Here is a 24,583-nt window from a genome sequence, read left to right as displayed (position 1 = left end):
GCCTTTTACAGGGAGGGAGTTGCAATAGAGATTCAAGAGGAGCTTGGCATAGCAAAAAAATCCAAAAAGAAAGGAAAAAACCCAACAAACCACCCCTTTTAAGACCCCCCCCGATGAATGGCAAGGCTGAACAAGCAACTCAAGACTGAATGGCTTCTCAAAAGTCTCAGAGTCCACAGGCACAATCCATGAAATTCCCCCATCAGGCTCATGGAAAAGCTGGGAGCAGGCAACCAGCTCCCCTTGACCTTCAGGAAGAGTTCCTCTGGTGGGTTCCTGATGCAGCCTCTGCCTCCCCAGGCTGCAGCTGGAAGAGCTCCAGCTCTAAATCAAGAAGAAATTAGAAAGAGCTTTTTTTTTTTTTTCCATGGCAAAGTTTACACAGAAATTTGAGAAATTTGGGGGTGCCAAATTGAGGTGAGGAATCAGTTCTGCTGGTCCCATTGCTGCCCTGTGCACATCCCCTTCCACAACCACCTCTTCCCTGGCAGCTCCAGCTGACCAAAATTTACCCATTTGCTGAGTTTTGTCCCCATTTGGATGGTGAGGGTGCAGGAGGGGGAGCAGCAGCTTGCTCTGCCAGAAGCCCTGGGGAGGCTGCCCCCCCTTTTTCACCCATTTTGCAGACAATCTGTTCAGCCTCAGCATCAGCCCCACCTGCCCAGGACCCAGTGGGTGCCCACGGGAAGGTTCTGCTCCAACCTCCAGCAGAGCTGTGCCAAAAGTCTCCCCCCCTTATCACCACCAGCCACCCCGCAGGGAAACTTGAGCTTTTTGCCATTTAAACTCGGTGTCAATCACTAATGCTGCCCACATTCATTACTAAATATAAGGGAAAGCTGAAGTTGGAAGCACCATTTGGCACCTCCCTTCAGGAGGGTCAGACGGGAGCAGGAGCGGTGCCGCTCGGGGAAGGACACAGCCCCAGGGCAGCCTGGAAGAGAAGGGGATCCAAAACCCTTTCCTAAACATTTCTCTGGGACACCAACCTCCCAGGCACTGGGATTGGCAAAGGTGACCTAATGGGCTGTGATTTGGGGAAAGAGATGGAGTCACAGCTCTGCAAAGCATCCCGGGGACTGCTGGCATGGGAGAGCCCCAAAGGGGGGGTCCCCAGTTCCAGCACGGGGCTCCCAGCACCACCAACTGCTGACAGGGCAGGAGAAAGCAGAACCACCACAGATACATCACCACCTTAGGAGACACGAGGTCGACAGCTGAGTGGCTTCACTTGCTGAGGAGATAATGGATGCTGGATGGGCTCCAGAAGTTTCAATCCCTCCCAGCTCCGCAGAGCTCTTTAACCGAGCAAGCCCTGCCATCTGTCACAGCCCTGCCACCTCGACTGAGAACTGACACAGCCCCAGGCTGCCCTGCTGAGAAGAAACCAGGGTCTGGTGCTCTCCTAGCTGGCGAGATGATGGACACCAGCAGGAAGAGCAGCAGAAGCAGAGGAGCTGACACGAGCACCCGACCCCCAGCTCGCTGTTATCGCTGGGCAGCAACGCTCTCTATCTGATGCTCCAACTCAGCAGCATCAAACGCCTGCACCAGGAGACAGCTCAGGCTTAGCTGCTGATTTTGGGTGGCTAGCAGGACAGACTCACGTGCCCCAGAACCTCTGCCAGACTTCCACTAATAACAGAGAGCCAGTCACCAGCTCCTGTGACTGCAGCCAACTTTCCAAATGCCAGAGAGAAACCAGTGCAGAGAGGTCCCCTCCAGAGCCACGGATTTCAAGCCTCACCCTTTTCTTCTCTGATGATCCCCAGGATCCCCAGATCCCCAGTTTTGCACAGGTCAGTGCTGACACCATGGGCTTTCCTAGGGAACCTCTTAAGAGTGGGAAAAGAAGAGGCAAAGGGAAGATGTTGGAAGTGAAACACGAGAGACTGAAACCCTCAAAGGAGCAAGCACAGAGGGGCACTTTGTGAGGGCAAGGAAAAGGGAGTCACGTTGCAAAGGGATGATGAGAAGCCAATGGAAAGAGGAAGAAGCCCACAATGGTCACTCACAGAGGGGCAGCAAACACATTCCTAAGGGCACTAACAAGTTATTAATGTTTTGCCTCCTCATTATGAGACTGATCCTCTGGGTGGTTTTGCCAAGCCTGAGAAGCAGGAGGTGGGACAGGCAAAGGGCAGCTGCTGCTCTTCCAACCCAAGGGGGTGTTTGCTCAAAATGATTCTTTAAACATCTGCCTCCTGCAAGCCCAGACAGACAGATTGCCACAGGGCTGCAGCCAGGGGATGGCTCAGCAGATGGAAAGGTCACACAGAGCCACTGCCAACCCCAGAACCAGCCTGGACCCAGCCAAGGGCACAGGGAGCAGGGTTGGTTCTGTTGGAGAGGCCTGGGAAGGTGGCAAGAAGACCAAAAAGGGGGAGGAAAATCAGCTGTAGTGGTCCCAAACCTGCACCACAGCAACCACCAGCTTGGTGACAATCCTTGGGCCCCTTTGCTCCTGCACGTTTTGGGGCTCAGATGAAGGATGTGCACCCCAACCTCTCCTCTCCTCCTCTCCCAGGTGGGGGGAGGCTTCTGAGAGCTGCAGAGCAGCTGCCCCAGGGGTGTCAGTGCCCAAAGGAGCCCCAAAGTGTCACCACCAAGCTCTGCCATGGTGTCACTTGACACCTCCTCTCCTTCAGGATCCGATGCCTCAGGCATGAGGGAAACACATGCTTGGAAGGGCTGAGCACAGCCCTGTTAAAACAGGCAGAAGAAAGCCCAAGGGGAAAGGCAGAAGAGCCACAGGCAGCATGCAACACACGAGAGAAAATAATTAAAAAGGATCCCAAGAACAACGTGGCAGACAGGAGATTAAAAACCAAAGCTTTCAGCTATTTTTCTTTGAAGGTTTTAGTTTGGGAAGGCTGCCAAAGTTTGCAGCACAGGAGAGCAGGACACCAGTGACTGCACCAGAAGACCTTTAAAGCAATGTCCTGCACCAGCCCTACCTTAGCAACCTGCCAGGGGGGCCCTGGACCTCCCAGCCTCCAACAGCATCTGGCCCTAAGAGCACATTCACCAGGATTAGGTACCCCGATGAGATCCTCTGTTCTCAGCTGGCAGGGCTTCAAAGCAGCACAATGTACTTGCCCTTAACAAAACACAAGATACTTACCCATTAATATACTCAACAGCTTTTGAACTCTGGAGTTTACCCCAACGATTCGGTAGAGCCCCTGCTCATTGATCCCTAGGAAAAACAAAGAGCTTATTAGGATAATGTCAAAAGAGCTCCTGACATTTCTTTCATTTCTCTGCCTTCTCTAACAGCAAAAATAATTAAACCCTCTCGCCGACTCCAGACAAAATTATACAAGAGGGTAAAATTTGATTTTGATGTCAGGGCTTTCATGTGCTGATTAAAAGTCTTTCCCCCCCCCAGCCAGCTCAGTAATCAAAGATCCAAGGATCCAGCACACATCAGTGAGGGAGCTGGGCTGCCCCAAGGAGGAGCTGCACTTTCCAGACACCAAAACAGCAGCTTTAGGAAATTTTCTCAGCTCAGGTTGAAGCCTGAGCCTGTTCTCCATGCAGGGAACAAGGAGAACCAAACAACTTGCTGGTTGACAACCAGAAACCCCTTCCCCCCAGAGCAGCCCTCAGACCCTTCCCCAAGGTCTGCACCTGCCCAGTTTGGTCTCTGTCACCCACACTGCTTTTTTTTGTTTGTTTGCTTCTTGCATTTTATTTTCCTCCCACGTGGCTTTTAAACCACCACCTGGATGCCACAGGGTGCTGTGCCCACCCTGACCTCCTCGGGGGATTCCCCTTCCTTGTCTGTGGGTCTGTGCCCCGACAGTCTCCACGAGAGCTTCTCAGCAAGGACTGAAACTCAGCTGCTGTTCTACCCCCCACAGGAGGAAGGGCTTTGTAAGGGGATGCCCAGACAAGGTCCCAGCTGAGGGACCTTTCCCTGTCCTGCAGATCCAGTGCATTATTCCCAACCCCAGCCCCAGGGAACATGGGCCTGGGTGAAGGCACCTGGGTTTTGCCCAACCTGGGTCTCAGAGGGGGAATGAACCATTTTTGCCCAAGAAAAGAGCAGGTAAGGAACTGTCCCTGCTACAGACAGCTGCAAGCCCCCAAAAGAAGACCATCAGGTGGAGGGGGGGCTCTACCTCTTGTCTCCACAGCATGTATGCACTTCTTGATGATGCTGAAGCCAATGTTATCCAGCTGGGCAGCTACGAGGGAAGAGAAGAGAAAAGTGATGGAGAGGGAGAGGATGGATGGCTCCCTGCTGCCCCCCCTGCTCATCCCACAGGGAAAAGCTGCACCAGAGGGAGGGGGGAAGGAGAGAAGGGAAATGAGGTGTTCCCTGAGCATGGGCAGCAGCAGGTTTGACCTCAGTGAGCACTGATCCCTGATCTCAGCCCCCCCAGAGCCCTCAGAACCAGCACCTCCCAGCCCCGGGCTCTGCCCCAGACTCCCATCTGCAGTGGGTCAGATTTTGGCTCAAGGGGAGATCACCTGAAGAGACCTCAGTCTGTGGCTTTGGGCTGCTCGGAAGAATCAGAAACCAAATTTACTTCTGAACAATAAAACCTTGGGCATGGCACCCGAGGAAGTTTGCTGAGGTCATTCTGGAGACCTTCAGCTCTCCAGCCATCTCCCCAAGCCCTCAGCAGGCTCCAGGGATGCCCTCATCCCCAGGCCAGCTCCATCCCTCCAGCCTGAGGAGCTGCAGAGCTGGGGGTGCCTGGGCAGTGGGGTGGAAGCCCTTGGATTTCTTCTTCATGTCACCAGCTCTGCCTGCAGGAGCAGCTGGGATGCAGCCACTGATGCTGTCACTTGGCAGAGAAATGCAGAGGTGACACCCATGGCCTGAGCTCCTGTGGCTGCACACACACTTCTCTGACCTTCCTCCAGCTACTCAGCTGCTCTCATCCTCTTCTATTTTTGCCTAGCCAGGTTCTTTCTATTTAATCCATTAATTCCTTTGTGCTGATGTGGCACATTGGAGCATCAGTAACGTGGCAAGGAGACTGAATCAGCCCCAGGCAACCTTGCTGACTCCAGCACTGGTCATGGCACTGCAGGGTCTGCTGCATCCCCCCAACACCTCTCATGAAAAGCCCCAGCAGGAATTGCTGCAAATTCCTCCTAAGACTTTCAGGAATTAAAAGCCACGGGGAGAAGGAGGAAGCAAGAAGCAGAGAGCAGAGTTTTCAAACCTTCTGTCAAAGGTCAAAGAACCAAAGAGCTGCCAAGAGGGGGAATGCTCAGGTTGGGCCATGCAAGCAGACCAGCAAACAGAGCAGGAAAAGGAACAGGAAAGGAGAAAGGAAAAGGAAAAGGAGAAGGAAAAGGAAAAGGAGAAGGAAAAGGAAAAGGAAAAGGAGAAGGAAAAGGAAAAGGAAAAGGAAAAGGAAAAGGAAAAGGAAAAGGAAAAGGAAAAGGAAAAGGAAAAGGAAAAGGAAAAGGAAAAGGAAAAGGAAAAGGAAAAGGAAAAGGAAAAGGAAAAGGAAAAGGAAAAGGAAAGGAAAAGGAAAAGGAAAAGGAAAAGGAAAAGGAAAAGGAAAAGGAAAAAAAGGAACTCTGTGCTTTTCCACACAAGTGGCCAGGAGGATGCTTTGCCACAGAGCAGGGCAAGTCCTCCTGGTTTGCAAACTCAGCCTCTGCATTCCTCTGGCCCCAGCAGCTCCCTGCCACCCACTTGTCCTCCCAAAGAAGATTAGGATAAATCACCCTGGAGAGCCATGGCCATCTGGTAACACAGCAGGCTGCAGAACCCCAAAGCTCTGTCAAATGAGCTGGTGGCTAAAAATCTGAGCACATCCAGAGTGAAGGCAGGAAAGCTGTGAGGTACAGAGGGCTGCAGGGTCAGGAATTGCATCCGGACTCCATCCATCCCAGCACTCATTTCCACCCCTATAGGAAGCTCCTCTCTCCAGGGCTGTGTGGCAAGAAGCCAGCCCCTGGATCAATCTGAAGTGAGGCTGAAGAGGAAAGGAGCTCAACTCCCCCCAGCCATGGTCTGGAGGAGCTAAAGCAGCCTCAGGTGTCTGAGCTGAAAATCACAGCTCCAGCTGCAGCCTCTGCCCAGGGTGCCCCCCAGAGCAGGGAGGAAGCTCAAGGAGGATTGTCCTCATTTATAAGACAAACCTTGGACACTGAAGAGGTTCCCAAAGGGTAAGGAACTCTGCCAAAGCCTCCTTGGCTGCCTGAACCCTCAGCTTCAGGCTCAGCCTGGCGAGGATGCACGGGGACCAAGTTGGGATTTGGTGGCTTTGCCAAAGCCTCCCTGCCCTTTGCTGGGTGCTGAGCAGCTTCTGGGGAGCACAATCAACACGTGGGCTCTGGGCCCTGCCAGCACCATCAGCAAACACCTTCCCAAAACAGCCCAGGGCTGGGCTGGGAACCTGCATGGGAAGGAACTGCAGAGAAAAGACCTTTTCTCCTCAAAGCCCCCAGACCTCCACATGGATATCCAGCTAGGGATCATGGAATCATAGAATCCCAGGATCATTTGGGTTGGAAGGGACCTCTCAAGGTCTAGTCCAACCCCCCTGCAGTCAGCAGGGACACCCTCAATGAGGTCAGACTGCCCAGAGCCTCCTCAAGCCTCACCCTGAGCATCTTCAAAGATGAGGCTTCCACTCCCTCCCTGGGTGATGCTCCCAGAGGCTCCCAGCCCACCCTCAGCCCAGCAGAGTCAGACATCCCCCTCCAACACCTACACCCAGCTCAGACTAAGCCCAGGAAAATCATCAATTTACCCCCTCCCCCCCAGCAGGTCAGCCTGGTCCTGATCCTGCTAAGAGGGGTCCTCAGTGATGCACAACCCAGAATGGGCTGGGGGGGGGGGGATCAGAGCACCTCCAGAAACCCTCCGGAGGCACCCAGGAGCCCCTGGGACCTGCCCCGAGCTTGGCAGCTGAGGACTGAGGATTAGGGGAGACAAACAACCCTGGGAAAGTCACAGCCACACTCGAGCAGAGCTCTCAGCACCTCCAGCTGAGCTGCAGGATGACTCCAGGCTCAGTCCCAGCCCCAGGAGGATTTCTGGCTGACAGCACGTAAGATGGGAAGGTCACAGCCTGACAAGTGCTTCTTTCAGAAGTGGTAATTGCTTCACCAACCCTTCCCTCCCACCCCTACCCTTAACATCTTCCCTGTTTTTCCATTACTCTGCAGCGAAACGTAGAAAAATTATTATTATTATTATTTTAACATCTTCCCCCAGCCAAATCCCCACGTCCTGCCCTGGCAGAGGCTGAGAGCAGGGAGCACAGAGCAGGGACACTTCATGGCCAGGCTGGGACAGAGCTGAGCAATTCCCTCTGCTCCCAAAAAACCTCATCCTGCCCATCTGTGTGCTGAAGAAAAGATGGAGCAGATTCCATCCCCCCCGGGGTGTCAGCTCATGCCCTCCTCCAGGGGTGTGAGGCTTTAATCCATTTAATCCATGAAATTCCATTTAATCTGGAAGGACCATCCAGGTCCCCCAAAGCCAGGAGGAACATATCTGGGATGAGATGGAGCTGAGGACATGGAGAACCAGCAAGGAAGGGAGAAGCCGAGAGGAGGAAGAGGCTGTGCAGGGGCTGGAAATGGGTGTGAGGAACATTGCCTGCAAATTACACCTGTTAGTACAGGAGAAATGTGCTTCCACTCAAGGTAAAAATGCCCTGTCTGAGGTGGTATAAAAATGAACTGGTTGCTAACCCTCACCCTGGGCTGGGCTCCCACGTGAGCGATGACTTTGGGGGAAGGAGGGAAGGGATCAGAGGTTTGAGCAGAGCAATTATGGCCACTCAAACCTCCTGGGAAATGGCTCAATTAAGGGTTTTGAAACACAGGGCATAAGAGCCAGGACCAGGTGCAACAGCTCCTCTAGGAAGAAAAGCAAGTGCTTTCTTTGATTGCCCAAACTACAATAAAATAAGCTTTTTTTTTTTGCTTTTTTTTTTCCAGGGGCTCTTAATTAGACAGGCCCTCCCTGCTCTTTATACTTTTGCTCCAGTTCCCCTGTGGAAAAGCCACCCCCATCCTCCACATTCTGGCTCAGGAAGGAGCAGGGATGCATCCGAGCTGCCACCTGCACCCCTTGGTCCCCACCTCAGCCTCTCCCCCTGCCCCTGCCCACACCCAGGGCTCTGGGAAGAAATACTTAAATACTTACTGCCTTCACTCTGGCTGTCCTTGTTCGAGTTGTAGACCTGAAAAACACAAGGAGAGAGGCTTGTGAAGACCCTGGCTCCAGCTGGGAAGGGATTGCTGGCATGCCTGGTGTCTCCTGGACCTGCCACAGCTTCCTCTGAGCATCCTACCCAGGCAGGGAGCAGGATTCCACCCTGGCTCACAAGCCCTTCCAGCCTGCAGGAATGAGTCAGGCAAAGAGGGAGAGAGGAAAAGAAACATCATCACTTGACAGAATCATAGATTAATTGGGGTTGAAAGGGACCTTCAGAGGTCACCTCATCCCAGCCCTCTGCAGCTACCAGGGACACCTAGGTCTGGGTGACACCCTCAGCTAGGTCAGGGTGCTCAGAGCCTCCCCAAGCCTCACCTCCCTCCAGGGATGAGGCTTCAACCCCCTCCCTGGGCACCCTGTGCCATTGTTCCACTCCTGATACAGAACTTGTTCCTAACTCCCAGGCTTTAGCAAGGACCTGAAATGCCAAGGGATGAAGATGAGGATGAGGAGCTCATGTGCCCAGGACTGCCCAGGCAAAGCCAGGCTCTCAGCTTCACCCCACAACTCCCCTGTCCCCCAAACCAGTGCCTCCCCTCCTCTCCCAGCTCAGCTCCCCAGGATCAAAGTTGCAGCAGACACCACAAAAAGGGGAAAACCACTGAGAAAAAGTCCTTATCATAGCCTGAGGAGGATCCCAAAGCCAAGCACCATGAAAACCTCAGCTGTGAGCTCAGCCTTCAGGCAGGTTGGGTTATTTTCCAGCTTGACAGAGTGAAATGTTCCAAAAGAACCCTCCCAGCATCAGCAGAAAGAAGCTGGAGGGGCAGAGCCTGGCTCATCCACCCCAGCTCCACAACCACAGAGCCAGAGGAGTCCAGACCCTTCCTGGGGAGGGGAACAGAGCTGGGAGCCCCCCTCCTGCTGGAGCCCAGGCCAGCACATGCTGCCTCCAGAAACAGCAAGCAGGGAGGGAAAGTTTCCAGAGGCAATGTTGGTAGCAAGAGCCAAAGCACCCAAAGAGGAGGAGGAAGAGGAAGAGGAAGAGGAAGAGGAAGAGGAAGAGGAAGAGGAAGAGGAAGAGGAAGAGGAAGAGGAAGAGGAAGAGGAAGAGGAAGAGGAAGAGGAAGAGGAAGAGGAAGAGGAAGAGGAAGAGGAAGAGGAAGAGGAAGAGGAAGAGGAAGAGGAAGAGGAAGAGGAAGAGGAAGAGGAAGAGGAAGAGGAAGAGGAAGAGGAAGAGGAGAGGAGGAGAGGTTCTCCACCTCGCCCACCTCAGGCTCCCAACTAATGACAGTGACACGGAGGACAGAGGTCCAGAGGATGCCCCTGGGTGGGATCCTGCCAAGGGGATCTCCCCTGGGATCTCCCCTGGGAGCTCCAGCAGCAGCAGGCTGGGGAAGGTGACACCACCATGTCCCCAAAGGATTTGTCCCTGCTCCCAACGCCAGCCCAGTGTCCCCATCACCAAAAAAAGAACCAGAAGAAGCCTGTGTGTCACACAGCATGTCACCACTGGGTCTCTCAAGCAGATGCCTGCCTTGGAGGTCATCCAAACACCAGCTCTGCCCAGAGCTCAGAACTGGGGGGTGGGCAGAGACCACCCCTCAGCACCAGTTCCCACTTCCCTGGGATGTTTCCCAAGGACAACCATCCCCCTCCACTCCCAGGGCACCCAGCTGGGCAGGACAAGACCAAACAGAGGGGTTTGTTTGCAGGAGAACATCCAGCATCCCACAGCTGGAACCTGGGGGATGATTCAGCAGGAAAAGCAGCTGCAGTCAGCAAGTGAGATTTGCTCCAGGAACAGGGCTTGTCCTGAGAAAAAAAGTTTAAAAAGAGAAGGAAAGCAGCAGTGGGCTCCTGCCTGGCAGCCCTGGCCACCAAGACAACATTCCCTAAGGCAAGTTTTGTCTCCATCTGCAGTTCCAGTGCTGAGGACTCACTGAAGGGAGCAGGGACACAGCTTGGGGTGACTCTGACCTGGAGTCCTGCAGAGCCAGGGCCCCTTCTTTTGGGTCAGCTCCTTGCCCTGGCACCTTTCCCCATCCTGGCACAATTCCTGGCACAATTCCCCATCTCCTGTCCTTCTCCCCATGCTCTCCTCTGCTGCCCAGGACCATTCTTGGAGCTCAGGTCATGGTGCACAGCACATCAGCTCCAGGGAAAGAGGTGTCTGTCTGCAAATCTGCTCTTCCAGATCGGTGCCATGAAACACCAGAGGGGTTGTTAATCACCAGAAACTGCTCTTTAAAACAAGGGAGAAGTACAGGCAAGGAAACACAATATGCTTATGTCATTAATGGCAAAGTATGCACACAGGGAAAAGGAAATTTCAAGCAAAGGTCAACTATGTAACCATAAAACAAGGAGATGCTATCATCCTGCCTTCATCTTAGGAAGGACAAACCTTTTATCCATTGTCACTGTGTTAATCCATTAGCACCACTACATCATCAGGGGCTTAACCCAGCCCCAAAGCTGCAATATCACTTCCTTTCCCAAGAAAAACATCACTGTTCAAAAAGAAATCCTTTTCCTACACTGCCTCCAGCCTTCTGAAGGGAGAGACGTTTTTTGTTTGGGTTTTTTTTTAGGATAAGAGGAAGTTTCCAAGTTTGAAGAAAAGTTTGTTGTGCAAAAGGTCCAAGAGAGAAGCCCAAGGGCCCCCAGGTGCCCCGTTGTCCCAGCCCACAGGGACCCCTCTGCCCAGCTTGGCTTTATGGATATGAACATTCCAGCCTTTCCCAGGCAGCCTTGGAACCAGGCAGGGTTTAAAGCACAAGGGGGGGTTTGAAGATGAAGCCTCTTGAGCAGCTGCTGGACCAACCTTCCTCCCTCTGCAAGGGTCCTCAATTTTAAAGAGGTTCTTCCCCTGCCTGCTCCCCAAATCCCCACTGATCAGTGACAAAACTGAAGCCACAAACACTTCAGACAGGAGCATCCCTGCATCTAACCCTGCATCTTCCTCTGCATCTTCCCCCTGCATCTAACCCTGTATCTTCCCCCTGCACCACCCTCCTTGTGCTCTCACCCCAGCACTGCAGAAAAGGACAAATCCAACCCCTCCTCCCAAGGGATCCTCTCCCAAACAACAGCCAAGTGCTGGATGGGAAGGGAGAGGCACATCTCCTGATTCCTTTCCCCCCTATCTTGATGCCTTCCATTTATTTCTCTGCAGTCACAGTGTGGATGGGCAGCTACACCACATCCCAGCTTTACCAGTGGAAGATACAGCTGCAGAATCACTGCTACCTGAGGCTAAAACAAGGCCTTTGTCACCTATTCTTGAAAAACCCTGAGATTCACCTGCATGGAACCCAACCCAGCACCATGAACTCTGCAAGGGCCCAACAGAAACTGCAATTTATGACAATTCTCGCAGTTTTCATGAAAAGCCAGAATCCCCCCTCCTACACTTGCACTGTGCTCAGTTATTAACTGAACACTTCAGATAACTTATCAAAGAGCAGGGTAGTTCTTTCTGCTGCAATATTTCACCCCAGATCCTCTGTGGTTTGCAGAGGGAAGAGTTTTTATCAGGATGATGAAGAGGTCCCTGGTGTCCAAAGGTGTGGTAGCTACAGACAGCTCAGGAAATGACACCAAGCTGTGGATTTTCATCATCAAAAATCCTCCCAGAGCCACCATCCCCAGCTTCAAATCCTCTGACAGCCCCCATGCATAGCCTGATGCCTGCAGACCAAGGAGAAGCCAATCTCTCAGTTTTCCAACATAATCCTCAAGAAATTGCCAGGCAAGGAGCAAACAAGGAATGGGCTGGAGGAGGAGTGTGGGGAAAAGGAAGGAGCTGACATTTGGAAGGGGAATTAAGAAAATAGGATGTAATTTGCTGTTTATTTCCTCCTTTTCAGGGTTCACCCTGGCAGCCCACGATGTCTGTCAACCTGCAGAATAAATGAACTGGTGGTTAATTAATGATGTGTGCAGACAGGCTCCGTGTGAACACACAACATCTGAACAAAAACCTGCTTTGTACAGGAAAATCCAACCTTCGTGTGCCTTCCCAAAGTCTTCCAGGTCCCATCACCCTGCCCAGGTGGCTGGAAACCAGAGAAAAGAATTGCCTGGCTTCCCAGAAAGCTTTCACCAGGAGCAATCCATGGGAGATTCCACCTTACTGCTCCTTTTTCCTAATTCCTGGGGTCTCTTTCAACCCAGACTTGCAATTTAAACTAAAAGCAGTGTGCAAATGGGCCAGGTCCTGCCAGATTTCCTTGGTCTCCCAGGAGGAGCTCAGTGTTTGCAAAGCCCTGAGCAATAGGAGGAAATGCTGCAGTGTTATGCAATTTCCTTGTGATTCATGTTCAGAAATCCTCCCCACAACCATGAACGGGATTTTCAACTTTCAGCTCCAAAGATGCACAAGCCAAAGCAGTATAAATAGAAACCATTCTATTCCCCCCCAGAACTGGTAGCCCAGCTGCTTGCCAGCCTCCCCGAGGACAGGCACTCAAGACACCTTTTAGATGGGTGCTTTGTAACCTTTTTTTTTTTAAAAGGAAAAATGGAAAAGGGGATGAAAACCAGGATGCAGCCCTGAGATTGACTCCAGTGCTGGTGGTGGCTGCAGCATCCTGAAGCTGCAAAGCAACTGCTGCACAAGGACTTGTGCAGGAACTGGGACTCATTCAGCCTTTTTCCTCCCTCTTCCATGGCTCCACGTGAGAAAAGACACTAGAAAACCCACTTGGAGCAGGTCTTCCTCCTGATATCCCTCTCCCTTGGGCTCCAATGATGCACCTGATCCCTCCTCATGGGTCCGGATAAATCCTCATCCCCCTCTTCAGAGCACCAAAGAAGCTGAAAGACATCCAGATCAGCCCTGAAGAATTTCTTCCTGATCCTGTGCAAGGAGCTGGAAGCTTGAGAAGCAACAAACTATTACAGAAAAAGCTTATGGAAATAATCCTGTAATGTCTGGACAAAAATCCCCCTGAGGATGATGGTGCAGAGTGCTCAGGTGCTCTGAGGAGAGGGCCAAGAGCCCCTCACATTCACTTCAAGCTTTGGCAGCAGAGGAAAATCCCCTCTGGTGAAGATGGTGACCAAGAGGCTCTGCATAGAGCTCTGGGGTAACTCAAAGGGATCTCAAGAAAGCAAAACTTCAGTCAGTTCCTGAGCACACTCAGTTTAAAAGATACCAAGGCCCTGCTTTGTTTCTGCTGCTTTTACAACCAAATAACCCCTTCCTTCCACAGCAATCCAAGAGAACAAGAAAGTGACAAAAATAGCATTTTTTCCAAGCCTAATTTTAGCAGACAAGCGACAAGTTTGCTCTGACTGCAGAGACCACAAAGTGTCACCCCCTCACTTCCCCAAAGTGCCATCAGACCCAACCACTTCCAGGACCTCTGAGCCCCTGGGCCAGCCCCTGGGTTTTACACTTCCTCTGCCCAGACACCTCAGTGCTCACTTTTCTTTTCCTATTGCTGCATTCCTGCCTTTCCCATCTCAGTGTCCAAAGGGCCCTTCAGGAAGACAAGCAGCCCACAGCCCCCTGCCCAGCACCTGGGGAGGGACATTGGAGGAGATGTTCCCCCCCCACCAGAGGTCAGAGGGGAGAAGATAAACCCCATAGCTCACCCCAAGGAGCCCCAAAAAAATCTGACACCCCCCCAGAGAAGCTTTTCCCTTGCCAGGACCACCTTCTCATCATTTTCCTGCTCTTGCTGTCCCAGGGATGCTCCTGCCACACGCTCCGTGTAGTCTGGGAGGTCCAAGAGCCACCAAGCACCCTGGACACCCCCTGTCCCTGTGCCTGAGGATGTGGAACCCCTGCTCAGCTCCACGAGCAGCAGAATGATCCCATGGTTTCCCAGCAGGCTTGGGTTTCCCATCCTACAGCTGCAGGGAACCACCTCGACCCCGGAGCAACACCAGAAAGGGTGCAGGGAGTTGTGGTGCCCAGGGAAGTGGGGAAAGCAAAAGAAGGAAAGGAAGGAGAAAGATCAAAAGAGAAGGAGATGGGCACAGGTCCACATGTCCCAGGCAGGATCCTCTGCACCTGATGCCCTGGCAAGCCTGGCACAGGGCTGCAGAGCTGCTCTGCTGGGACACAGCCCAGGAGCAGGATGCCAGCAAAGCAGAGAGCAAGAAGGCTCATGTACAAAAAAGCACATTTCCTTGTTAAAAGCAGGACACCTGGCAACCTTGATGAAATCAGCCCTTGTTTCTGGCTCTGCCTTATCAACCCTGTTCTATTTTTGTCCCAAAGCCAGGTCTCCATACTCCAAGCAGAATTTTCAGAGCTAGACTGCACTGTGTTGTGGCTGGGAATAACCTTCCAGGCTCTCTGAGCCAGACCCATGCAGATAGGAGTGAGATCTTTCCCTGCCCACATCCCTGCAAACCTCTCTTGCCAGGGGGAGGGGAGGGGAGGGAAAAACATGCCTTGCTTCCCAACTGAAAGACTTGGCAGGGCAGCAGAAACCTGCTGGGAAGTGCTGGTTGATGTCACTCAAACCAGGGCTGTTCATTTGGAAGAGGGTGGCCCAGGGTCCCTGGCAGCTCTTCCCTTCCTGCCTTCCTTCCTTCCCTCCCATCCTACTGTTCAGCACTGAATTCCCTGCAGTTGGAGCCCCCTCATCCCCCTCTCCCTGCCTTGCTTCCCTCTTTTCCCTTTTCCCTTCCCTTCCTTCCAACATCAACTTCAGCTCTGGACTTCCACTGATGCCTGAGCCTGATTAAAAAGAAACCAAAAAATAATTTAACTAAAGAAAAGCATCTGGGGGGGCTCAAATCCTCTGCACAGGTCTCTCTCTCCCACTTCTCCAAGCTAAGGGACGACTCCAGTTAAAAAGAAGCCCAAGTTTTATTACAAGTGCAGGAATTCCCAGGAGCCTCTGGAGCCCAAGCCAGCTGGGCTGCTGGCCTCAAAGCCCTTACACAACCTGCCACCTTTGTCACCCAAGGAAAAAAAACACCTGGGTCACCTCCCAACCCACCAGGTCTCCAGACTGAGTGGAAATCGAGCAGCAGAGACTTTAGGGGAAAAAACCCAAGAGGGTAGGAGGAAGTGATGGGGAACAAAGCAGCCCTGCCACACAGCAGCCTCTGGAAAAACGTAAGAAAAAGTCACCTGGCTGAGGAAAAGACATTTCTGGAATAAGTAAAGCACTTAAAGTTTCAGCAAGCAGGGTTTTTAAGCAAGTCCACCCCAGCAGATATGTTCAGTGACTGCTTTAAAGTGAAAACTTGGACTTGTTCAACAGCTTCCCCAAAGTTTTCGAGGATGCTTGAGCAACAGCTTGCACATCCTCCTCCAGCAGCGATCTGCACTGGAGCCCTTCCAGCTCCTCTCTCCCCCAAGCACACACACCCTTCCTCCTTTCAACATCTACAGAGGAACAAGGAGTCTCAAAGAGCTCAGAAACCAACCTGGTTTTAAATGAGTGCCATCCTGATTTCTAAAATAACCGTAACTCAGGCACGCCTGGTGCTCCTCCTCTGGGGAAGAGGCTTCCCAGGGCCCTGCTGCTCTGAACAAGGGCTGCTGGGCTTTAACACCAAGACTGAAAAACAGCTTTGAGGTGCAGCAAAAAGCCTGCCTGGGTCAGGGACTGTGGTGGGACTGCAGCAGGACAGCAAATCCCTGCTGAGGATGAAAAACGAGGAAAAATAAAAGAGGAAATCAAGAGCTGAGGTTTGCAACTGCCTGTCCAACAAACCACCTGAATTTTTCATTTCAAACAGCACCCAAAACACCCTAATAACCCAGGGAAATCAGCTGCAAAGTTTGCTCTGCTGTTGCTGCCTTACCTGAATTTCTTGAGTGCTTTGTGCCTCCCCCCAGCTGGGCAGATGCAGGCACAGGGCAGGCAGCTCCACACCAAACCCCTTGATGCAACCACCCTGCAACCTTTTCTTAAGCTGGTTCTGCCCAGGTTCTGCCCAGGTTCTGCCCGGGCCCAGACTCAAAGACAAGCAGCTGCACGTCATCCCATCCATCCTGTTCACACACAGCCTGCAATCCAGATCCCAGTCCCCACTTTTCCTCTGCAAACCCCAGTGAATTCTCCCCACCAAGCTCCCAGCAGAACCAACACCTCCTGTCCTGGCACCAACCGTGCCAGTCCCCAACTTTGGTGGCCTCTGGGAGTGCTGTGCCAGAGGAAAGAAATGCAAAATGCTGAGGGTTCACACGTGGGAGATGAGATCCAGGGACAGGAGCCACTGCTCTGCTCCTGGATGTCCCCAGAAAGAGCTCAAAGAAAGGGAAGAAGTCACTGACTTGCCCCAAGTGGGGGGGATGGCACCATGAGGTGTGCAAAAGTGGTCCAGGGGACACTTTGTAAGAAGATCTAGTCTGTTTCCTTTGGTATTTTTCTCTTTGTGACTCCAAGAAGCTTCTTAAGCTCTGTCAGCATGCTTCAGCAGTGCTTCTGGCTGGGGATGCTGTCAGCCACTGGAGCAGCATCTGCAGGAACCATAAATAAACGCCTGGAGTCGAGGCTGAGGACCTCGCTGGCTTAAGTGCTTTAGAAATAAAATAAAAGCTTATAAACTCAATGTAAAGTTACTGCTATTATAGGCTTAAAATAGGTTATGAAACAGGAGAGGGAGAAGAAGGGAAGAGTGGTAAGAGCATGAGATACAAAAACTAACAGGGATAAGTTCTCATTCGGTCGGAAAGCTCAGGCTGATGCCCCAAGGATTCTCTTCCACCACCTTGTCCCCAGAAAGGTCAAAGAACTCTTTATGGGCAAAAATCTTGAACTTCAGGATATATATATTAAAAAAAAAAGCCAAGCAGGAGGTCCACTGAGTTTTGCCACCAAGTTGGAAGTGGGGCTCAAACCATCCTGGTACCTCCAGCAGGACCAGGGGGATGCTCCCGGAGTGGCTGTGGTTCAGGGAAAGTTCACTGGGTTGTCTGGGTCAGGGAGCAGATTAGAGGCAAAAAGAACAAGCAAACAACACAAACTTCAGAGATTGAGAGGAGGCAGAGTGAGGGGGGAGGGGGAAAATAATGTTCTGTTCAGCAAAGAGATGGGGAGATGGAGAGGAGGCAACAGGAATGAGGCAGGTCATGGAAAGCAGAGCAGAAAGGAGGAATTTGCCCCAAGCAAACAAAGCCTGACAGGATGAAGGCCATGAAAGAGTTCAAGATAAAGCATGCAGAAAATAACCTCCTTTCTCTGGAAAGCCCAGAAAGACACAGAAACACAGGCCTGGGGGATGGAGGGGGTAAAACCATCAGAACAGAGACAAGCTGAGGACACAGACACAGCCCAAAACCCCAAAGCCCACCACCTGCAGGCAGAGAGGTTCTGGGGGAAGATTTTCCTCTACTCATTCCCTTTTCTCAGGGACCTTTTCCAGGCAGCAGCCTCAGAGAAAAGCCCTCCTGACACTTCCCATGGTTGGTCCCCCAGCCCCCCCCCACCCCACACTGTGATGGCTGCACCCCAAAGCACAAATCCCATCCCCACCAAAGAGAGGTCCTCAGCCTCTCCTGGGAACATTTCACCTACAGAGCACCAAAACCAACACAGAAGCAGCAAGAGAGCTCCGAGGAGTGGGAGATGAACAGAATCAGAAGGATGAAGCAGCTCTGCACCTTCCAGAGAGTCCCAGCACAGGATGAGGGGTTGGAAGGTGTCTGCTTGGTACCCAACTGTCCCCCCATGTTGGGACCAAAGTCCTTCCAGTTAATTTCTTTTTTTCCTTTTTTTCTTTCTTTTTTTTTTTGAAGGAGGCAAAATGAGAGGAATGCTGAGGATGAAAGCCCTGGATGGAGTTCAGAAGACACCATTTCCACTGGGAAATCAATCTCTCACCGTTTGGTATAATTAGACAATGAAAAACAATTTCAGAAAGAATTCCCAGAAGCAATATATCCGAGGAGGAGGCAGGGAGGCTGGGACCAGGACCAGGGAGCTTCAGGTGTGTCCCATCCATCATCCCAGTGCTGGCAGCTTTGGTGGGGCACAGCTGGAGATGGTCCTGAACCCAGCCCTGTGCCACCCACAGGATGCTCTGGATTGGAAGGGACCTCCAAGATGAACCAGTCCAAGGAGATGACACCTCCCAGCAGCTCCAAGCCCCATCCAAGCTGGTCTGGAACAGGGATGGGACAGCCACAGCTTCTCTGGGTGTCACAGTTTAACCATGAGCTGGCCAGCAACCAAATGTAGGATGCTCTCCCTTAACTCCCCTGCTTGGTAAAAAAAGGGCCATGGTCTCACCACCCTCATACTGAAGGATTTCTTCCTAACATCTCAGCTCAGGCTCCCCTCCTCTAGTTTCAGGCTGTGGGGAAAAAATCCTGGAGATTCTGAGTGGGGAAAGGCTCCTGCCCCATCAGCTCTGCTGCTCCTGTTCCTCCACCATCCCAAAGGGAGCAGAGCCAGGGGCTTCCTCACCAAGTCACACACAGGACCCTTCCAGTAGAACAGATCTGAGCCCTGGGAGGCCCCAGGACAAAACCCAGCAGCTAATAAGGAGGTGAGATACATCATAAAGATGAGGCATATAATAAGTAATGAGATATATGATAAAGACATGAGATCTCTAAGTAGTGTGATATATAATAAAGATGAGGTAGTGAGGTAAAGATGAGTAATGAGATATATAGTAAGTGATGGGATATATAATAAGTAATGTGATATATAATAAGTGCTGTTATTTATAATAAAGAGGAGATATATAATCAAGAGCTGAGATATATCATAAATAATGAGATATATAATAAAGACATGACAAATGCCTTGGCTAATGCAGCCCCCATGCTATGTTCAGACCTCACTAACATGTAACACAACAGTTGGGTTTAGTTTTCCACTTAGAATTCAGCAGCAAACTCCACTTTAATCCTGCCCCAGCCTGGATCTGCCCATGGAATTCCTGTCCCCCTGTGCCAGCCTTTCCCACCCTCAATATTCAAATCAAAGGAAAACCAGAGGTTTGGGGTTTTTTTGCTTACAAAACCAGAGCCAAAGCATAGAATGGATATTTCTAGGAGCCCAAAGGTTAAATCCTTGCCTCTTGCTCAAGGAAATCTCTGCAGGGAAGGTAACATCCCACACCCTGGTGTTGCAAGATAAGAACTCAAACAGAGCAACAACTCCTGATGGATCAAGGGGACAACTGAGGACAGGGAGCCACCTCACCTGGCAGCACACACCAGTAATAATAATCTCTTTTGGATCCATTTCCATCCAGGCTTCCAACCACCAGCAGCAGTGAGGTTGCTTTAATGCACAGCAACAAGCCCTGATGATGATGATGATGATGATGATGATGAAGATGCTGATGAGCAAACTGCCCTCAGCTGATGGGCACCAGAGGGAAGAGAACTCTGCAGGTGGGGGCTTGAAGTTCACCCAACCAGACCCTGAAACTGGCTCCTCCAGGCATCTGGTGGCACCTCACAAACACCCCAAGGTCTCTGGCTCTGCTGCTCTGCCAACCCCTGCCCATCAGAAGGGGCTCCTGGACAGGCCCATCCAGGTGGCTCCCATGGGTACTGGGAGATACTAGGAGAAAGCAGCAAAAATGCACATTTTGTTCCTGGAGAAATTAAAATATTATCCTGTCCCCAGGTGCCACCCCTGGACCAAGGGAAGGGCTGATTCAGGAGGGAACAAGAGAGGTTCAGACAGAAGTTCAGTCTTCCCACCTCCAGCTGCCCCAGGAGGTCAAGAGCCAAGGTGGAGGAGCAGGGAACAAGGAACCCAAACAAGGAACCCTTTCCAAGACAGGCTGGAAAAAGGGAGCAGAGGCTGTCCTGTACACAGAACCCTCTGGCTGCACCTCCTCCCATGCCCTTTGGGGTGTCTGCAGGTTTCTGCATCCCAGAAACACAGGTTTGAGGCTGGGAAGAAAGCAACCTGATGGCTGTGATCACCATCAGAGGCAGGTCCAAGCTGCACAGCATGGGCCCTGCTTAGGGACCAGGATTTATTCAGCTTGGAGAAGGAGTGGAGGATCTTCTGGGGACCTGAGGCAGCCATCCTAGGAGGAAGGCATGGGGAAGACAGAGCCAGGATCCTCACAGAACTGGGTGGCAGCAGGAGAAGAGGCAGGAGGTGCAAACTAGAAGAGGAGAGGTGCAGAGGAGGTCCCAGGAGGAGGAGGGAGCAGCAGCAGAACTGGAGCCCAGGGAAGCTCTGGAAGTCTCCTCCCTCGGATGCTCCCAGCACCCACCCAGGGCCACCCCAGGCAACCTGGAGGAGAAGGAGCTTGGACCAGAAACCTTCCAAGGTCCCATCCTACCTGAACTACTGAATGGACTGATGATCCTAAGCTGAGACCTGGCTGCAATCCAGGCTGAATCCTTACCTGAAACACCCAGGAGCAGCAGCACCCTCACACCCCCCACGAGTTGCTTCCAGCATGTGCCTCCCTGCAGGTCCCCACACCTCACCTTGCTTGGAGGAACACTTTTTTTCAAGGAAAAAAAGACAAGCAAGGACCTTCTCATGCTTTCCAGAGCTATGAGCTGCTCAAAACCAATACACCAGTGTGTGGCAGTGGGGCTGTGCTGGGCTGGGACATTCTGCTCCCATCTCCGACCGCCTAAAGCCCAGCAGAGCAGACACCCATGGGCTGTCCTACCACAGCCCTGGCTGCTCCAGCTCCCTCCAAAGTTTTTTTATCATTTCCTGCTACACTTTTGGCCACGCTGAGGGCCAAGAGGCTGCTTGGCAGTGCCACATTTGCCTTTCATTTGGGCAACCCAAAGCAGGCAGGACCGTGCTGCCAGCACACGGGGTGCTCCAGGGGAAGCCACTCAGAGCCACAGCTCTCCCAGCTTGGCAGTGAAGTTTTGCACATGGATTAAAAAAATTAAAAACTCAACAACCATCCAGTTTCCTGAAAACCTCCACAATCCCTTCCAGAGCTGAGGGAGCCCTGGGCAGCTCCAGCAAAGCATCGAGGAGGCTCCTCTGCTCCCCCTACACCTGCAAATCCCCACGAGCCCCCAGGAACGGCTGCAGAAATGAGCAAAAAATTATTATTTTAATAATAATAAAAAAAATCTACAGCATATTTTCTTCCACTGCTCTTTTTGCCATGTTTTCCTTGCAGCACAGCAGCATGTTTGTGCTGGCCAAGCCTCCCCTCCTCCTCCTTCCCACCACACCTTGGAGCAATGCAGGCAGAGATACACAGTAGTGCCTCAAATATTTAACCAGGGGATTAAACTATTCCCTTGGCAAGAGGCACGAGCTGCCCCACGGATACAGCTCTCACCCTGACTGTGTGACAGCCTGCTTCACAGGCTGCCCTGGGCTATGAAAAAAAAACAAAAAAAACCTCTCCACAATTTTCTCCCAATGCAATTAATTTTTTTCTCTTTTTTTTTGGGGTTGTTGATTTCTCTGCTCACCGGTTCCCGGCCATCCATTGCCTCCATCCACAGCCTTCTGTCCTCTTCTGAAAGAGCCTGCATGGTGATCACACCAGGCCTGCCAAGAGAAAGGGGATGCTTTAATAGATAAATAAAGAGAGAAACTGCAGGATGGGAGGAAAAAGCGAAGAGAGAAATCCCCCACTGGAGAGAAGCAAAGGGGGCAACCTCCTTCCCACCCAAACCCCAGCAGCACGGGGGTGACCTCTCCAGGGATGTCCCTGCAGCTGGGACCAGCAGGTGGGGGGATGTTACCCCCCCAAAACCAGCACAACATTTCCAGTGGGTTTGGGGTAAGAGCTGGGAGCCCAATTCTGCTCCCTGCAGCTTCCAGCTCACCCACACTGGGGCTGAGCACATCCATGCAGCTGCAGAAGGCAAGGAAGGTAATAAAAGCAAGCAGGACACCCCAGAACCCCAAATCCCTCAGTGTTTGCCTGTTTGTTTTCATCAGAAGGGGAAAGAACAGGATTAAGTGCAGGGGAGCCAGGGGACACCACCAGCCCTGCCCTCACCAGGGCCACCTCCACCACTCCCCAGTGAGCCCCAAGCCCACTCCTGGGACTGCCCCTTCCAGCCAAGGAGTTAAAACTGAATGACCCAGCCCCAAGAAGCAGGACCAGCAGGCCTGAACTCCTGGGGGAGTTATTTGCACAAGTTCAGGTGTGCTTGGGTGCTTGCACAAGAGGGGAAGGTGCTGCAGACCCAGGGCTCACCTCCTGGGCTGAACCAGTTCACAGAATGGTTTAGGATGGGAGAGACCTGCAAGCTCATCCAGTCCAACCTTTCTCTAACCCCATAAGCAACTGCTAGACCACATCCTTCAGGACCAGCTCCAAATGCCCTTTTAAATACCTTCGGGGATGGGGACTGCACCTCACCTGGAAGCTGTCAGGCTTTCCATCCTCAGCACCCCAGCACAAAGAGCCCACCCTACAAAAAGCCTCTCCCCAGCCTCCTGCTTCATCCCAGGGCCACTTTCAGGTGCATTAAGCAGGGCATGGGTGCTGGATGTGCAGGAGCCCTGGGCATGGGGGAGATGCTGGCACCACAGCATCCGTGCTCCTGGGGCTTCACCCATCACAGGGTGAGAGCAGAGCCCCCCTGCTGCTGCTCTGCTCACCCCAACAAAGCTCAGAGGCTCCAAAAGGGCAGCAAAGAGCCAGGATCACTGCTGGCACCAGGCTGCTGTGGCTCTTTTTGAGCCCCAAAAGGCTCTTTTTGGCACCAAACCTGGTCAGAGGGGTGATTTCTTCCAGCCCTGGCTCAGGAGGAGGAGGAGGAGGAGGTGAGCTGCAAGAACGCTGCAAAAACTCTTGGTCCTTGGTAAGGGCTGATCCTCTGCTAGCCAAGAAAACTTTACCAGGGGTTCTGGTGGGTTTGGTTCATCTCCTCTCCTTTCCCTGCTAGGTATGGGCAGAGAATAAAGGATTTATTCCCTCCTCCCCATCCAACCAAGCCAGCAGCCTGGATTCAGCACACCCAGCACTTCAGGACTGTTCCACCAGTGGAAGCCTTGAGCTCAGGCTTGCAAGGAGCCCAGGTCCAAGTAAACCCAGACATAATGTGTTTGATCTCTGCTAATCCCATTGGTGAGTCAGGCAATACTCACCAGCTTAGTGGTTTGGAAGTTTTCTCCTTCTGGAAGGAAGAGGAAACCACTTAACCCCATTTGAGCAAGGAAATGCTCAACGTGAAGTTCCCAAACGCTGAGCAAGGTGCCCAAAGGGACCCAAGGGACATTCCTGGTGGCCAAGGAGTGGCACCTGGCTCTGGTTTTCCCTGGGTGACCCCTTAGCCAAAGCTGGTGTTGAAGGCACAGGGAAAAAACCCTGGGAGGGCTCCTTTTCCTCTGGGAAAAGGAAATTTGGGGATTTCTGCCTCTCTAAGGCAAGATGTTAAAATAAAAGAGACTTGAAAATAAAGAGACTTGGGATCATCCCTTGGTGCTGGACTCAGCTCTGGCCTCTGAGGGAAGGGACAATGTCCCAGGGAGACAACCCTGGTATCTGGGGTGCCAGGTTCCTTCAGGCACGGGGCAGAAAGGTGATAAGATGGAAATGTTTGTTCTGCCTTGGAGCAGATAACAGCTCCTGGGGCTCCACTTCAAAGTCAGACTCAGTTGGGAGCAGGAGGGGAGGGGCTGTGAAGCTGAATTAAAAACCTCTTTACACTGCAAGGAGCCCTGCATGGCCTCCCACAGCCTCCCCTTGCCCAGGCACCCATGGCACCACTTTCCTCAGCAGAAACCTCTCCCTGGCTGTGATGCTTTTTAAAACAAACCCCACACATCATCCCCAGTCCCTGTCTCTTTGGAGGATGCCCAGGACACACCAGATGGTTAAGGGGCAGGGAGGGTGGCTGGGGGCTCCCCATCCTATCACCAGGCAGCCAGCATCCTCTTCACAGCTTTTTTCTTGAAGATCAACCCTTTCCCAAAGCCTGCTCAGGAGATTGGGGGTATCTCAATATCCCCCAGACAGGGAAGGGCCCTCTCTGACCTCCTTCCCCCACAGATAACCCAAACGGACCTATTTGGGTTCCCTCCCCACCCCAGATGAGCCTGAATGCTGGAGCTCAGATAGATTTGGGCTGTTGGACACCTCCCCACCCCCCCAAACCTTGGTGTGGGACACAGGGGCACTGGAGGAGCCCCAGCACCCCAGGCAGGATGCTTGGAAGGCAAATCCATGTGGATGCCTGGAATACACCCAAAGGACCTGCTGATTCCCTGCACATTTCAACCTCCAGGCACCAAACCCCTGTTTTCTTTTGCCTTCTTCTGGGATGTTGGGTGATGCAGGGATCTATTCCTAAGCTGAATAGATGGCCAGAGTCAGAGCATGGTAAACCCTTGGCAAGAAAGTGTATTTTCAATAGGCTAGAAGCTAAAAACTGAAGAGATTTTTATTCTTTTCCTTTCCATAGGAGACCACACAGGAAATTTGAGTTTTTCTCAGTATCTCAGCTTCTGTGAAAACCAGCCTGGCTTTCAGGAGCTGTGAGTAAGCAGGCAGAGAAAATGAGAAAGCCCAATAGCAGTTCCCCCTTTCCAGAAAAAC

The 24,583-nt window shown here is 52.2% G+C and overlaps 1 protein-coding gene across 1 annotated transcript in view; it reads right to left on the bottom strand.

The window, feature by feature from the left end:
- The window catches only part of ARHGAP26 (Rho GTPase activating protein 26), a 98,227-nt gene that overhangs the window by 50,220 nt on the left and 23,424 nt on the right, over positions 1-24,583 (bottom strand). The window contains exons 11-14 of the mRNA XM_030459113.1: positions 21,501-21,579; positions 8,135-8,171; positions 4,128-4,193; positions 3,125-3,199 (exon numbers count right to left, since the gene is read on the bottom strand). Of these exons, the coding sequence (XP_030314973.1) occupies positions 3,125-3,199; positions 4,128-4,193; positions 8,135-8,171; positions 21,501-21,579 (257 nt within the window). The remainder of the gene's footprint in view (positions 1-3,124; positions 3,200-4,127; positions 4,194-8,134; positions 8,172-21,500; positions 21,580-24,583) is intronic.

Source organism: Calypte anna, chromosome 13, assembly GCF_003957555.1.
Source record: "Calypte anna isolate BGI_N300 chromosome 13, bCalAnn1_v1.p, whole genome shotgun sequence".
Classification (NCBI taxonomy): domain Eukaryota; kingdom Metazoa; phylum Chordata; class Aves; order Apodiformes; family Trochilidae; genus Calypte; species Calypte anna.
The sequence above is the reverse complement of the archived record's forward strand: the minus strand, read 5'-3'. Positions and strand labels throughout refer to the sequence as shown.